Raw genomic sequence first — 16,309 nt, 5'->3', positions numbered from 1 at the left:
CACCACCACGAAGGCCAGGGCCAAGAGGAGCAGGCAATCAAAGAGAGAGGTCCGCAGGGGTCTGGGATGATATAGGAGGAACCAGCTTATTAAATAGGCTTCAGGAGGAGCACGGAGCATCTGAGAGTAAGTTGTCACACGTCCACTCTCCCACCCCAGCATAAAAGGAGGAGTATCCGTTAAGATGGGGGGGGGGGGGGGGGGGGAAAGTCTATGCACCGTAGGCAGTGATGACAGCCTGTGTGTACAGTAAGAGAGAGGGAAATACTGTCATTAAATACACCCTGCACACCGGGGAGGCTACTGAACAGTGTGTCATCACAGATTTTTTTTCATTTTTTTTTTATACCAGGGCCTTGTTATCCAGTATCTGAAGGCACAGGAGGTGAAGAAAATATAGCATGATAATAATACTACTACACATGCGAATCCTATGCTATGCTATCGAATCCTAGCCCTGATTTGTATAGCGCCACATTCAATGGGACTGCCTAATCATCATAATAAATACATACAAATTCAACGGCAATAGTAATGATTTAAGTTGAAGTTATAATAGAAATAAAATCATTGGTAATACTCCACTTATTATTAGACAGTCATTCAAATAATATGCAAAGTGTAAACATGTCCAAGGCCTAATTAATGTGTGTGTGTTTACATTGTTTTAAATGAAGAATAATAACGAGAACAATCCTTTATTAGGCCACACACACACACACACACACACACACACACACACACACACACACACACACACACACACACACACACACACACACACACACACACACACACACACACACACACACACACACACAGAGGGCAACAAGACACAGACACATACAGTATAGGAGAGTGATGTCAGAGTGAGGGGGGGCTGCTCATGTAGAAGTGCCCCTGAGCGGATATGGGTTCAGTGTCTTGCTCAAGGTCACTTCAGCAGTGCTCAGGAGGTGAACTGGCACATGTCCAGCGATCAGTCCACACTACAAGACTGCACCATGCTGGACTTGAACCGATGACCCTCCGGTTACCAAATCAAATGAGCAACTGACGCCCCAATACTGTATTAACATACTTGTGTGTTTGTGTGTGTGTGTGTCTGAGAGAGAGAGAGAGAGAGAGAGAGAGAGAGAGAGAGAGAGTGAGTGAGTGAGTGAGAGAGAGAGAGTGAGTGCGTATGTTTGTGTGCACGTAGGTGTGTGTGGTTGTGTGTGTTTTTAAACTATGTGAAGAGATATCTACGACAGGGCATGCATTTCTGATCAGGTTGAACTAAACAGTTCAATCAGGAGATGGGGGAGGGACCATGATTTATAAAAAAAATTAAAAGTTTCCTAACTTATTATCCAGAGGGCAACAAGTAAGAAACTCAATACACAGCTTTCTTCCAGTCTGCTAACAACAATGATAGGAAATGATAACACATATCCGTTACTAGAGGCCACCGGAAACCAGGTGTGCTCATGCCACAGTGTATAATTAATTTGATTATAGATTTTTTTACTCCAATTTTCAACGCTACGCAGATCCAGACACTTTCTTTCCCTTCTTTGTTCATCGTGTCGTCTTTGCGACAAGGACTTGCAATTTTGAGATTATTTTTTTTTGTCTATTTTGCTTCAATAACATGTCTTCTTTCATGACAGTATAACTAAAATGGGTGTTCATTTGACTTAACCTTGTCTGATTGCGTCTGTATATTTCTCCTATTACATCTCTAATTATCTCAACATTGTTTTTTTCAATGCTCTGAACCAAAAGTCTCAACTTCTCAAGCACTTAGATCACCTACACTTTCCATAATCGTTTTTAGCAATATTCCGAAGGTAATTACAGAAGGACAACATGCATGATTAGTTAGATATTGCCGAATTTGCATATTAATTCAAACATTTCTGAAAAAAAATGTAATACAATATTCTGTAGGGGAGAACGGGGGAATGTGAGACATCGGGTAATGTGAGACACCCCCTGTATCTAGACAATGGAACACATTTTTGGTCATGTGAGATATATGTTTTCAAGCCACTCTCATTTCCCTTTGGCCATGAAAGAAAGGACCTCATGGTGATGTTTTTTTTCACAAAATAAATTTGTTTGCATGTAAAAGTAAATTTTCTTGCTGTCAACTTTATCGATTGTTGTGCCAAAGCAAATTGATTCAGGTAGAAAAACTTATATCATACATGTTGATGAACTACCAACATATGAAACCATGTGATGATGATAACTGAAGATTAGCCTGATTTGCTGAGAGAGGTAGTTTTTTCTCAAATTGTGGAAGTGGGGTAAAGTGAGACAAATGCTGTGGGGTAAAGTGAGACAGTGTCTGTGCCCTCTTTTAACAAATCCATTATATTTGAGGTAGCAAGGAGACTAGTTTGAATAAGACAAAAGACAATGTGGGCTGGAGGTGGGGGTTGATGGTTGAAGGGGTGTAAGCAAGGGCATGGTTTTGCACGTATGTATGTGGGGGACAGGAGAGTGACCTTTAACACCAATAGACTAAGTAATATGTCTTTATTCAATGAATGATCCCAATAAAACAGATGCAGAAAAATATTAATCAAAGACTCAAAAGATGGAAAATGACAGCTGGGTCTAGTCCTCTGTTCAGAGTCCCAGGCTGTGCTAGCTGGTTCTGATCGTTCTTTGCTCTGACCCCCAGACACTAGCTGGCTCTAAGGGTCCTGTGTTCTGACCGCCAGACTGTGTTTTAATTAGAGGTGGGCATAGATTAATTTTTTTAATCTAGATTAATCTAGATTAATTTTGGAATTAATCTAGATTAATCTAGATTAAAATGGCTCATTTGAATTCATTCATAATATGTGTGTGCTCCTAAATAATGACTCAAAGTAAGTCTTTGAGAACGTGTTTCTCAAGCCAGGTGGCTTTCATTTCGTCATCAGAACGAGTGTCTAATTATTGCGAACAAATAATATTCTAACAATTTAATCAGATATAAGGCTAAAAATCACAACATTGCACTGTTTTTTGTGCTTAAAAAAAACGAAAAAACTAATTTGTTGGGTAGGCTATAGGCTATAACAGAAAATAAAGCCATTACTTTTGTGCTTCAAGTGAAACATTAAATATAATTTTTACATAAATAATAAAGTCCTTATAAACTTTTCAAGAAGCTGGACTAGAGTGAATATTGGACAGGCTTTATAGGTCCATGGCTTTTACCTGTGGGACAGCGCTTCACCTAACAGCTGGCTGCAACACCAACCTACAGTCTATTGTGCGACGGAGAGCTAGTTATCATTAGCATCAGCGTTAGCCGACATCACGGCAACAGCTGAATAATGTAACACATTACACAAGTTCCACTACATGAAAACAACGGGCTGTAGACGCTAGAGTTATAATTTCGTGTAGGAAACATTGTTGAGACTGGAATTTCGTACCACAGCGGCCGTTCCATAATACAGCACTCCCTTTAGCAATGGCTGAATATAAGACCTCCCTCTGCTGTGTATCTGCGGGAGCGAGTGGCATTAATAACTTAAAAATAGTAAACGTTTAACATGATTACGGGCGTTTAGATGCTTTAATCATATGCCGAATTTATAAACAGACCATATTATTAACAATAAATTAAGTTATGTACATGTCAGAGTTACGTACATGGATACATTCATAAGTAAACATTGAATAGACAGATTTGTGAAGGGGGTTTGGCGCTGAGTGTTACATTAGCGATCCTGCAGCCAGGTGGTGTGTGTCGTGGGCAAGTGATGGAGAGAGAGAGCGGCGGGTGTGTGAGAGAAACTTCGCTCCTGCAATAAAGGCTCCTCAAGTGTCAACAACGGCCCCCGGCTATTATTACCCTACCAGAGAACACACGGAAGGGGGTTCACCCTGACGGCGAACAGCCATCGGCCCTGGAGGGAACCATCTCCCCTGAGCCGAACAGGAGGTGGAATAAGAGATTAACGGCGATATTTTTTTTATCGCCGATAAGAGTTTTGCGTTAACGCAGCACGTTAACGCCGATAACGGCCCACCACTAGTTTTAATCTAACTGGTTCTATCTGTCGTTTGAATGTTAATTATTGAATATGAATTATATGTTGTATTTGATCAGAGTTACTTTCAAGTGTTTAGAAAATGTTTTTCTTAATTGACCAAACCCCATCATTCTGTTACTCGTCCGAAATTCGTTTTGGAATATTTGGTTTTCAAGCTAGCTGTCAGGATTGTAACAACAATTGTTACAACATTTGTTGTTATGGTAGTTTCAGAGTGGAAAAAGTGGAAAAGGTAAGTGGATCAGTGTACCCCCTTGATTTCTCTGGTCTGTCTCAGTTTACCCCAAACTGAGACACAAGACAAGTTTTTTCAAAACAATCATATTTTCACTGCCCTTTGTCATGAATAAATTCTGCTATTGCCCTTTTCATCCTGAATTAATGGGAAATGTGTAAATTTGACTGATAAATCATTTTAGCTCCCTTAGAGGGAAGCAAATGTAAAAAGTGTCTCACATTACCCCGTTCTCCCCTATATGTTGTTTTAATGTAAGTAATCGACAGGCATGATGATATATCTATACGTCAACCTTTGTATCCTATTCACCTGCATTGTGTAGACATTAGACTAACATTGAGAGGGGGAGGACTGGTAGAGTACACCAGAGGTTGTGAGAGCAGGTGCCAAAAAACAACTTTTCTCCACTTAGATTTCCTGTCACATCCCGGGCCCACTCCAGTCCTAAACTTTATATAATTACAACAATCTGTGCTCTGAGAGAGACTGTTTGAAATCTGATTGCCATTGGTAACATTTCACAGCGAGAGGTCCCGCCGTGATAGAAGGCTTCCTGCTTCAATTTCCTAGGATCCCTCAAGTTTCACTGGCTCCTTCCTTTTTTCTCTCTCATCCCATCAGTGGGGCATACATTTCTATTCAGGGGGGAAAAAACAGACCCAGTAATATCCAATTTACTAGGAGGCAAGAGGAGATGGTTTCACTGGCAGTATAATAACATGCTACATGGAGCATGACATTATGGAGTATGAATAAAAAAGGCTTTTATGGTAAAAAAAAAAAGAAAAAGAAATCCAATCCAAAAGCAGTCATCATTCATCGGAGGAAATCAAGGCAATTAGTAACACTTAAATGTAAATTGGAGAACGCGAAAAACACATCACAAATCCCTGGCACTGTAATGGGGGAGGGGGGTGGGGGAGCAGAGAAGAGCAGCTCAAATGACCTCTTTGAAAGACTTAACTCTGCATAGTGACAATAGAAAATAGTTGTGTTGTTTGTGTGTGGGGTAGCATTCTTAAACATAGTATTGCCTAAGACCAATCATCTATTAAAATGCAAGAGTGATCTCTTTAATGTATTTTACTCCCATGTAATGTACTGTGAAAAGCCCCTGTGTTACATTTCCAAAGCAACACCATTTGTGGCTTGTTAACATGTTCACAAGCTGGCCCGACATGAGCGTGACTGAATGTAAAGATTTCCCATTTGGAATATTACCACCACATAAACAAAGTGGGAAAACAATAAGCACCTAGCTACACAACAACACCTTCACAGGCCCAGATAGCCTGTCATGTACACAACGCCCGCCATCAATTAAATGCAAACGCAAACACCGGCTAAGAGAACGGCAGAAGCACTTCTTGCCTATAGAACCTATACCTGTGCACAGCAAAAGGCTCCATACTAATTCACTGATGCATTAGAAGGAGCACAGGCATGAGGGATGTTTATCGCATGTCCAGGTTAAACGAGCGGCGTGCATTTAGCATTAGAGACCTGGCCAAGAGGGCAGTAAATCATGCTGAGGTAGCATTAAGGTAGCCAGCAGATAAACAACATTACTTACAAGGGAACAGTGGGAGTGTGTGTATGTGTCATTTAGCATGACGGTGGCTGCCACTAAAAAAAGCTCTCCATTGGTACACGGTGTCCTTTTTTAATCTTCCTTACAAAAGACACATTATACCTACTGCAGGTTTATCTTGTATTACTCTAACACAGAGAAGGGATACTAGCAAACCAGCAGCAGCAGAGTACTGTAAGTCAAGACCCACATGGTCGCTGTGGAAATCTGCCGTGCAGTTTCAATTTCCGGGGGACGGGGAATGAACACCGCCATCATTGAAATGCAAACACCTGCTTCTCAAACCATTTGTTATGCTGTGTACGGTACAGTAGAATACATTACTCAATAACCCGCCGGCTGCATCGCCAGTTTTCTAATATCAAGCAGCCTCACACACCAGCAGGCATGAGGCTCCACAGCTGTAACACACATCATCCATCCAGCCACCCATTCTGTTCCATGCTGTGCTGTGTGTACCTTCAGAGTGGTGGGAGAGGGTGAGCAGGCTGACGCAAGAAGCCCCGATCCCAGAACCGAACACAGTGATGCGGTTGGAGTCACCCCCGAAGAAGCCTATGTTCTCGCTGATCCACCTCAAAGCCTGGATCTGGTCCAGGAGCCCGTAGTTCCCTTTAGCCGCCTGGTCACCAGTGCTGAGGAAGCCTGAGGAACACACACACAAAGATACATAGGTTAACAGATGACGGTAAGAGTAAGCCAAGAGAGCTAGGGCTGGGTATTGACAATGACTTCCCGGTATGATATACATCAAGATACATGTCACAATGTGATATATATCGCGATACATTGCGATACGATGCATATCAGGATATATTGCGATATTCTAAATGATTAACTGAACATACTAAAACAGAGCTGAAATACAAGTGGCTGTGAAGGACATGGGTGGTCCTAATATGTTAATACATCACATGACATTATTTTGATAATTTAGCAGACCAATTCATTCAAAACGTTTTGATTCAATACTGAAATTCAAATCCCTGAAATTTGAGGCAACTATCCATACTAAGGCATCTACAAGATTGGAGGTCACAACCCGTTTTAATACAAATTGCTTTAAATATTTTGGTTTTTGGAGCTGGTGATACTATCAACAGCTATCAAGAAAAATAAAATCATGATATACAGTATATTGTTATATATTTTTTTCAGCCCTGCCTTAAATCAAACAAATAACATTCCTATACATCTGAAATTAGCACTGCAACTTGCACACACAATATGTCACGGCTATTTTTTCTCATGTGCATCTTGAAGAATAAAAGGTTATCCGAAATAATAACCAACCCCACCCTGATTTGATGAGGAACCATCACGCCAGGTGACAGCAGCAGTGAAATCATGACTGATTGGATGAAACGGGGCTGCGGGTAAAATAGGAATGTGTGTGTGTGTGTGTGACCACATGTCATCAGCACCTTACGGGAAATCAATGGCATGTCTCCCCGGGTGAACACCCATCATCGGATATATTGAGCAGTCCTGATGAAAGCAGCGCACGCCTCTATGAAAACTCAAACAGAGAAAGAGGGAGAGAGAACCTGATGCGATAATAAGATAACCATTCATTTTGATGCTTTAAAATACCATCCATATGGACTATGCATCCTCATTATATATCCTATCAGAGTTACCATCTTGATCTGACATATTTAGATACTCTCATTCACTCCCAACATTCACAACAAGGCACATTTCTGTCCGTGTCTGTGCGATCGGCTATACGATGTATGATTTGGACAGGGGCTATCTCTCCTGGGTACATCTGGAGCTCCTGTTAACAAGCCACCCCTCTCCTTCCCTAGCTGATCTCCAGGGCCCGAGCCCCGCTGAATGATGGGTAATGGAGAGTCGTGGGAGAAGATCAAAGGCAGAAGCAATCCCAGATGTCCCCACAGTGGACTCAGTGTCCATCAAACCCCTGAGTGCGCATGAGAGGTGACAGCTAAGAGACGTGTGCACAAACCAACCAAGACCCCCCCCCCCCCCGCCCCCTCTCTCTCTTTAGCGGTAACACGGCCAAACGTTTCACAAGCCATAACATGTGTTGACAGTGAACGCTCCGAGCCTCCAGTGATGGTCCTTCAGCTCCTCAGCATTGTTTCTAACATCTATTTCATGCTCCGTGCCTTCAGATAACGATGATCTCTATGTGTCCTAAGGGGCGGATGATGGGGATAAGAATTTCATATCAGAAATGCAAGTGGTAAAAGAACAAAAGAACAAATACTGTATGCGTGTGTATTTGAGTCAGGTCACCACTGCAATGCTCACTTGAGATAAACACAGCTGCTCCAGGCTAATTAAAGGTACAGTGGGTTGAAGGAATTGTTTTTGTCCCCCCCCGAACACACTTCGTAGAAAAGTATGGCAAAAAGGCAAAGTATATTTTAATTAGCATACAATCGCTTACAAATAAAAAATTCTTGTTTATTTTGTTACCTCAGAACGAGCGTATTGTATCTAGTAGTCTGACATCTTTCACTGCCATGTTTCTACAGTAGCACAATACGGACAATCTTAACGGCCTTACGTGGGCATCCTGGGAAAATGCACCTATGGAAGCACCATAGAATAACTAACTAAATCAATCTTCACCTCATCACTTGATATTGTGGAAAGACTTGTTGGAAGATGCCCTCTTTAGCAACTAGCATCTTGTCCTTGAAGGCCACCGTACCTTCTGTAAATTCTCACAAAACAGGATGGGTACACATGGAGCATTGCAAATCTAGAACTTTCACCACTGGAATGACGTCAAATTACAATTACCAACACACTGCTCTAAATGCTCAAAAAGGAAAAATGTCTGCCAGTGAGCCCGCCCTTTTCTCTCTCTCTGTCTTTGTGGTAATCAGATGACCTTGGAGGGCACAACCTTCTGGCCCCCCTCCCTCCCCTGGCCCAGAGTGGGCCATGTTGGCAGCAACACAGAGGGTGGTGCTGGGGGAAAGGCCAGGCCCCCGATCATCCATAGGAGAGAGGCCGGTGTCACACAGAGCAAAGCAGGAGACAAATGGATCAACAGATGGTCTCCTTCAGACGCATCCCCGAGGATGACAGAGCAGCAGGGCACAGGCAGACAGACGCAGACAGACAGAGAGAGAGAGAGAGAGAGTGAGAGAGACAGAGAGAGAGAGAGAGAGAGAGAGAGAGAGAGACACAGAGAGAGACAGAGAAAGAAGAGGACAACCAAACAAATAGCTTTTCTATTTCCTCATGCATCTCCTCCTCCTCGTTCCATCATAAGGCATAGATTTTCGGGGGATGCAGTATATCCACCTCTATATTTAGAAGAGGTACAACCCCACCCCACCCCCTCAAAATAAATATGAATCCATCTTAACCTTGCCGAACTCCTGGCTCGCGTTGCAGTAGCTTCTGACAAGCGTGATTCAAGGCAATGCAGACAGTGTCGTATTGATAGTAGCTAGCGAGATAGGCTCTCAGGCTGTACCGAAATCCCGAGGGGCATTACTGCATTATATTCCATTGTATTTGTGACACCAATAACCTTAATGTTGTCTTTTCCCTCACAGAAATAATGACACTTCCAGCTTAAATTGATGCAGAAAAGGCATAAATTGGCACTCATATGGTGAAGAGTACCAGAATGCAGGAAATGAGGTGTTTGAAGCTCTTACTTAAGGTGTCCACCCCCCCCCACAGCTGAAAATAAACCTACGCCCTTAACTAAAGGACAACAGCTTCTTTACCATCCCTCTCCTGGGTGCTGTGAGTGAGTGAGTGAGTGAGTGAGTGAGAGAGAGAGAGAGAGAGAGAGAGAGAGAGAGAGAGAGAGAGAGAGAGAGAGAGAGAGAGAGAGAGAGAGAGAGAGAGAGAGAGAGAGAGAGAGAGAGAGAGAGAGAGAGAGAGAGAGAGAGAGAGAGAGAGAGAGAGAGAGAGAGAGAGAGAGAGAGAGAGAGAGAGAGAGAGAGAGAGAGAGAGAGAGAGAGAGAGAGAGAGAGAGAGAGAGAGAGAGAGCGGGAAGACGTGACTCTCCCAGAATAACCCTCGTTTGCGAGATGGTTCACACTGCACCCAGTGTGTGTGTCAAATGGGTTAGGAAATGTCAGGAAACTGTCACGTGAAAAGGGATTCAACGGTGCAACTGTAAGCCTAATTAAAAAAGAAATACAATAAACATGATTCATTTGCCGTTGAATAACTCATTTATGCATTGTCGATTATTACTCAGAGTTGGATCCCCTGCTGGCTGAATAAAACACTACTCAATGCACCGGTCTGTTTGTGACTCTAATGTTTAGCCGTGTTGATTGGTCTGCATCTATAAATGAAAACTGGCCATTAAAATGTAGAGGTGGAATCCAATATCTCTGACAGAGAGAGACATGCTGCTAGAGGCATTTAAAAAACACACACACACACACACACACACATCTAATATAGCCGCCGGTCAAGTTTTAATTGGAAAAGGTGAGAGAAAGCGTTTCCTTTTTGGAAAAACAATTAAGATAGCGAAGCAATTGTTTTTATCCATATGGCTATTTATATTTTTTGTAATATTTATTATTGCAGACCGCTGTGTTTATAGCAGTTCTCTCTGGAGGTGTTTTAGTCACCACCCATGCATTACCTTTGGACATTTGTTTGCTAAAAAATGAAGTAGTGGCTATTTAAATAACATCACATAACACACTACGTTGTTTTTATGTGTCTAAAAATTGCCTTCAAACCAGCAGGCATTGGGTTATAGATTTCCAGATCCTAGCAGATGATTCGCACCGCATCGGCACTGCGTGGGCTCTTCGGACATGAACCGTGATGTGCAGTGTGCTATCTGTTCACAGCTCCCGCCTACACAGCACCTTGGGATTCTGGGGCTGAGGCTCAATGCTTTTTCGGTCGGGGTTGGTTGTGTGCTTCTTGACTGCGCCACTCAACCCCTCACATTCTATTAAGATTTCCTTTTAATACACACTAGGTGGCTGCTGTACAATAAGAATTCAATTATAAAGCTGTAATCACACCCCATATCCATATTTCTTATAGCAGCGTGAATCCAAAAACCCTTATGCAAATTCTCTTTTTAAAATGATCTGACCAATTAACTTTGGCACGAGCAGTACACACACACAATTACTGCTCGCCCCAAATCGAGTTAATTCAAACAGAACATAAAATAACCATTGGGCTGTAAATAGTTCTGGTTGATGTGATGCTTTTAAAAGTTAAGTGCATGCAAATTAATTTGCACTGATTACATTTTTCCCTCTGTGACGTTATTATTAATCTTGCCCTGCTGTGAGTTCTCGAACAAACTGTACAGTAGATTACATGTGGGAAGGGTTTTGTTTTTTTCCCCCCGAATCAGTCTCAACAACTGAGGCAAAAAGCCCGACTTACACCTTCAGGCTGAATGCCAACGTCGTACTTTGTTTGCCTAATGCTTTTTTTTCTCCTGGGAAAAAAAACAAGACAGTTTTATGTATGGAGCACAAGTGGTTCAGTGGAAATAGTTTTGTTTAGAAAAAGTAAATAGTATACGCACATCAAGAAAAGGGAGAAATGCCCTAAGGTTGAACCGCGCCGGAGAGAAAGGGAATCATACGACTGATGTTCGTACACAGCATCCCTCTTAAATCATGTATACCAAGTCCAAAACTGTTTTTAATAAGATCTGTCGAGAAAACCAGTTGCATAAGAATCACTTGCAAAAAGGTCAGGCCAACAAACAACATCTGAAATTGTCTCAACGCTTTAAAACAAAAGATGAAACAACTTGTAACAAACTCTTATTATTATTCAGGACAACCAAAGTGTGTGAGTTAAAGGTGGAGTCAGAAATTCTGGAGAATACCCGTTGTCAAAATCCCTCACTGTGTGCGCTGAAAGAAAAATCCAGTGTTAATACACAGCCTATGCTCTGTAAACTGGTATGTCAATACAGGGTATGTAAAGAAAGGGGGACTACTAATAATAGCTAACAACACCTACTTTGTATTAACAACAGGTTTTTTCACACACGGTAGGTACAGGTCACCAATTTTGACAAAAAGTGATTTTGACAACAAGCGTTCTCCACAATTGCTGACCCCACATTTAATAACAGGGATTATGTGCTATTTCGCTGCATGTAAGAACTCAATTTGTCCTGACCGATTACATTATTACATGTTTTTTTTGTACCCGGTCTCAAAGATGTCCGTCCTTGACAGTGGCCTGGGGCACTTCTGCTGTCTGAAGAACTGGTGTTTTCTGCTTGTGGCAGAGATTCATCCTGAGCTCAGCTGGAGTGGCAGGGGCGAATGTGGCCTGTGTCGCAGCCAGGTCAGGTCGCACCTGTCACCTTGCATCGTCCTTGCCGGGCAAAACAATGTGTATGTGTGTGTAGGTGTAGGTGTAGGTGTAAGTGTAAGTGTGTGTGTGTGTATGTGTGTGTGTGTGTGTGTACGCTGCACAGCTATGAGGGACAGATCTGCCCCTAGTCACCAGAGGGTCAGTTCATGTATAGTATATACAGCATGACGGCGGCCCCTCTCTGCAGTGTTTGAGCTTCAGCCACTGTGCCAGAAGCAATACATGAGCAGCAGACACTGATGTTCACAGACCGAGAAGATCACCGCTCCAACACAGCACCATTCCATTTCCACACATTTTTCACACATACCAGCCACAACCATTGCATCACCTGAATGTCAGTGAAAGTGGCTTTTTTTACATTTCCTTTTTTAAAAGCTAGTGCAGAGCATGATGCAACATAATGCATTTGTGTGCACGGGGCGACATAGGCGATCGCCAAGGGCACAGAATGTCAGGGTGTGCTGCAAGAGTCACAGCAGCACATAACTTGTTCATTCAAAACAGTATGCTAAATTGGACTTGTGCAACACAATCATTTTGATTGATAAAGTGTAATTCATTTATTTCTAACACATATTCAAGTAAAAAAGAATGCACTTTATGTGTTAACTGCTTTCATGTTTCGTGACCCAGTGTGTCCACATTGTTCCAGAAAATGAGTAGCTACTACACAGGACATCTTTAGGTCTATCTTTATTTTTACGTTATTTACATTGTTTCCATGTCTTTTGTATCACTAGTATAGCCTTTTACTTGTTTTTTTTTTAGTAATTTGCTCCTAACACTAATCTCGCCTATAATGGCACCAAAATGGTTTGGAGCCGTTCCCTGCACACTTGCCACTATCTCAGCCCTGAACTGAGCGAGAGTCTCTGTTTCCCTCCCTGAGCCTTGGCCAGTGATTTCCTATAGCCTTGCTCTCTCAGCATTGATATTGCCGTATTGATTATGATTTAAATGTCTGTTTTCTATACGGCGGGCCATAACTCACAGTGTAGCCGCAAAAAGAGGTGAGGATAATGATCGCTGCCCGACCCCTAGACATCTCTCTTAGCCCTCTCTCTCTCTCTCCATCTCTCAGATAATGGAATGTGTGTTAAGTAATGTCGGAGGGTGAGAAAGGGGGCGAGTACAGGGTGAGGAGGAGGCCAAGAGCTTGTTATTGAGCCCAAGAGTGTATAAGCGTATACGCAGGGGATATAGATGGGAGGAACAGATAGGGAGAAGCCAGGACCGCCCCCCACACAAATGACTGTGCCCCCTAAAAAAAAGGTCCAGTCAATTGGTTCAAAATAAGGTTGAGCTTGGTTAAGTTCTTGGCCTACCAAAACACATGCCCTCCCTCCCCCCCTTCTATTGTCTGCGCCCTAGAACGCCCCCCCCCCCCCTGCACTGACGTAACTGAGGGAAAGTGTTTCTTTTTTTCTTCGCTAGATTCATTTTGGCTTTTTTACTTTGCCTTTTTATCCATTTTCATTCTCCCCCTCTCTCATCCTATCTCTCTTTCGGGGAGCTGGTTAACAAGGCCGTCTGTGTCCAGACCCTCCTTTGGTACCAACCCTCCTCCTCCTCTTCTCCCTCTTGCCCCCTTCCCCTCCTCTGGGGGGAAATAAAGGCCCACACAGTCGCAGCCTTGACAGCCTCCCCTTAAGAATCCCCACACTACAAAAGAGCTCCCACTTCCCCCTCAGCCAGGCCAGGGCCCGGGCTGAATTGAAGCCTCTGGAGGGGGCAGAGGAGAAGGGAGAGGGGATGGGGGGGGGGGGTCACCCTTCACACACAGCCACATAAAGGGGCCTGTGTGTCGGGCAAAAAGGGACATACCCAGCGGTCCATCCTGCACACAGGGAGTCATTCCCACAAGGTTTTCATATTCGTTTTTCAGTGTTAAAGGAAGCTATACTTTGAAATCATCGCTTTGCATACTACCAATGACTTCAAGAAGTTACAGAACTACAGCAAAGCTATACCCGAGGGGGGGGGGGGGGGGGGGGGAAGCTTCGCATTTAAAGCAATCTGTGCTTGGGTGAGGAGAGGTTGGCCAGGTATCAACAGGTCTTTAATGATATAATTGAACATTTTCTCAAAGTCCTAAGCTCAGATGGTGGGCAACTTGTTGACAATTTTTTCCTTTTATGGCCCAACAGTTTTTGTATTTTGTAGTTATCGACAAAACAATTACAAATAGTTATCTAACTTCTTGATCCCTATGCAAATATTAGTTGAACTAGTTTAGTTGAACTAGCTTCTGAAAAGCTTAGTTAAAATACCGCCCACGAAGTGAAGATTTTAGCAGACCCAACCAGACCAAAAAAAAAATGGATATAAAATCAAATAAAGTATGGGTGAAGGGAAAGGGGAGGGGCAGGCGGGGCTGAATGAAGGTGGTTGCCACTTGGATCAGCGTACAGCTCCTGTTCACAGCTCGCTGCCCAATAGCACGGCTGGAGCACTCTGATCTGAGAGCAGGAGAGCGAGAGAGAAACACAGAGAGAGAGAGAGAGAGAGAGAGAAAGAGAGAGAGAGAGAGAAAAAAAGAGAGAGAGAGGGAGGGAAACACAGAGAGAGAGAGAGAGAGAAAGAGAGAAACACAGAGAGAGAGAGAGTAGGAGAGGGAAGAAGAGAAGGGCAGGCAAGCACAAGAAAGCCTCTTCATAGTCAGCCTGAACACTGAAGGCCATTTACCCAACACCGCATCTTTGTTTCCGGTGGAAGAGAAAATAAAGATGGGGGGCGAAAAAAACCAAGATACTTTTTGATTGTCACCCCTTAACCAAATTGCTACAGTTTCGTCTGAATGACTACAACATGCATGGCAGCATTTGTCAAACTACAAAATGGAGAAAGGGAATTTATGTATGAGGCCCCCGGATTCCTGCAGGCCTCATTACCGATCAATAATTAAAGGAAATATCAGACCCGCCTTGAATGGCAACATAGTCGGTCGATGTTTCAGGGCCGTGCCCCTCGACACCGAGCGTGTTAGCCTTCAATTCAAACTGAATGGTAACACTCTCGCTAAAACTGCAGGTGGTGGCTGTAAAATGTAAAACCAATGGCAGGAACCTAAATGATTCATCTTGAATAGTAGGACGGTTTTACATCTGACAGTCCGCTTATTTATCACTTCCTTGGTTCGCACCAGATAAATTAATGTTACATCGGGTGCGCTTTTCAACAGGTTCAGTTCCCTTTCACACCTGTTGTTTCTCTGGTACGAATCAATACTGTAGGTGAAGTGAACCAAACTACAGCAGCATAAGCCACGTGAGAACGTTCTCTTCAGACATTGGTCTGATGTGTTTGGGGCGGGAACAATAACGTAGTGCCTGAACTGCTTTACAGTTGGTCAGAATTTCCATGAGGGAAAACTACAGGCAGAAACTACAAGAAGTAGATTGTTTTCCTCATCCCATAATGCATTGCGCAGCTGGCTAATGGAGCCAACAAGGCCACGGTACGCTTGTTTGGTTCAATGTTGGTGCACACCAGCGTGCTATATTGCTGTGTTCATACCTGCGCAAACAAACCGCAGCAAAAGTGGAAACAAACTTGAAACAGTTTGTCTGTTAAAATCTAACCAATCACGGCAGGTGTGAAATCGCCCATAGTCTCAGCCACACACACATAAAGCCACATATAAATGGTAAATGGTAAATGGACTTGACTTATATAGCGCTTTCTAGCCGATTTTCTCAGCCCCAAAGCGCTTTACATATCTTACCACATTCACCCATTCATACACACACATATACACCGATGGTAGAAGCTGCCATGCAAGGCGCTCTCTGAACCATCGGGAGCAATTTGGGGTTCAGTGTCTTGCTCAGGGACACTTCGACATGTGGCGGGGAGACAGGGGATCGAACCTCCGACCCTGCACTCCAGAGGCGATCGCCCTACCGACTTCGCCACTGCCGCCCTATAGATATATATGCATATAGATGCTGCATGTGAAGCATGAACCAACACTGTAAACTATACAGTGCGCTGTAAGGTGGCCGGATATTCTGATACACTGCTCTGTATCGCCATGTGTACAAACTGAACCACTCAAATGGAAAATCTGCTTTGTGTGTAACAATGCAGCGGGGGAAAAAACACACC

General features: G+C 43.2%; 1 protein-coding gene across 10 annotated transcripts in view; it reads right to left on the bottom strand.

The window, feature by feature from the left end:
- nlgn3a (neuroligin 3a) overlaps nucleotides 1–16,309 on the bottom strand; it is a gene marked incomplete at its 3' end in the record, with an annotated part of 134,531 nt that overhangs the window by 54,316 nt on the left and 63,906 nt on the right. For 7 of the 10 annotated variants that reach the window (XM_080035502.1, XM_080035497.1, XM_080035503.1 and 4 more), the window contains one exon: nucleotides 6,332–6,517. In XM_080035502.1, coding sequence (XP_079891628.1) covers nucleotides 6,332–6,517 — 186 coding nt within the window. Of the gene's footprint in view, nucleotides 1–6,301; nucleotides 6,518–16,309 lie in introns of all 10 variants that reach the window. The other 3 variants (XM_080035501.1, XM_080035496.1, XM_080035505.1) reach the window with 1 other exon arrangement.

Source organism: Ammodytes marinus (assembly GCF_949987685.1).
Source record: "Ammodytes marinus genome assembly, chromosome: 10".
Classification (NCBI taxonomy): Eukaryota; Metazoa; Chordata; class Actinopteri; order Uranoscopiformes; family Ammodytidae; genus Ammodytes; species Ammodytes marinus.
The sequence above is the reverse complement of the archived record's forward strand: the minus strand, read 5'-3'. Positions and strand labels throughout refer to the sequence as shown.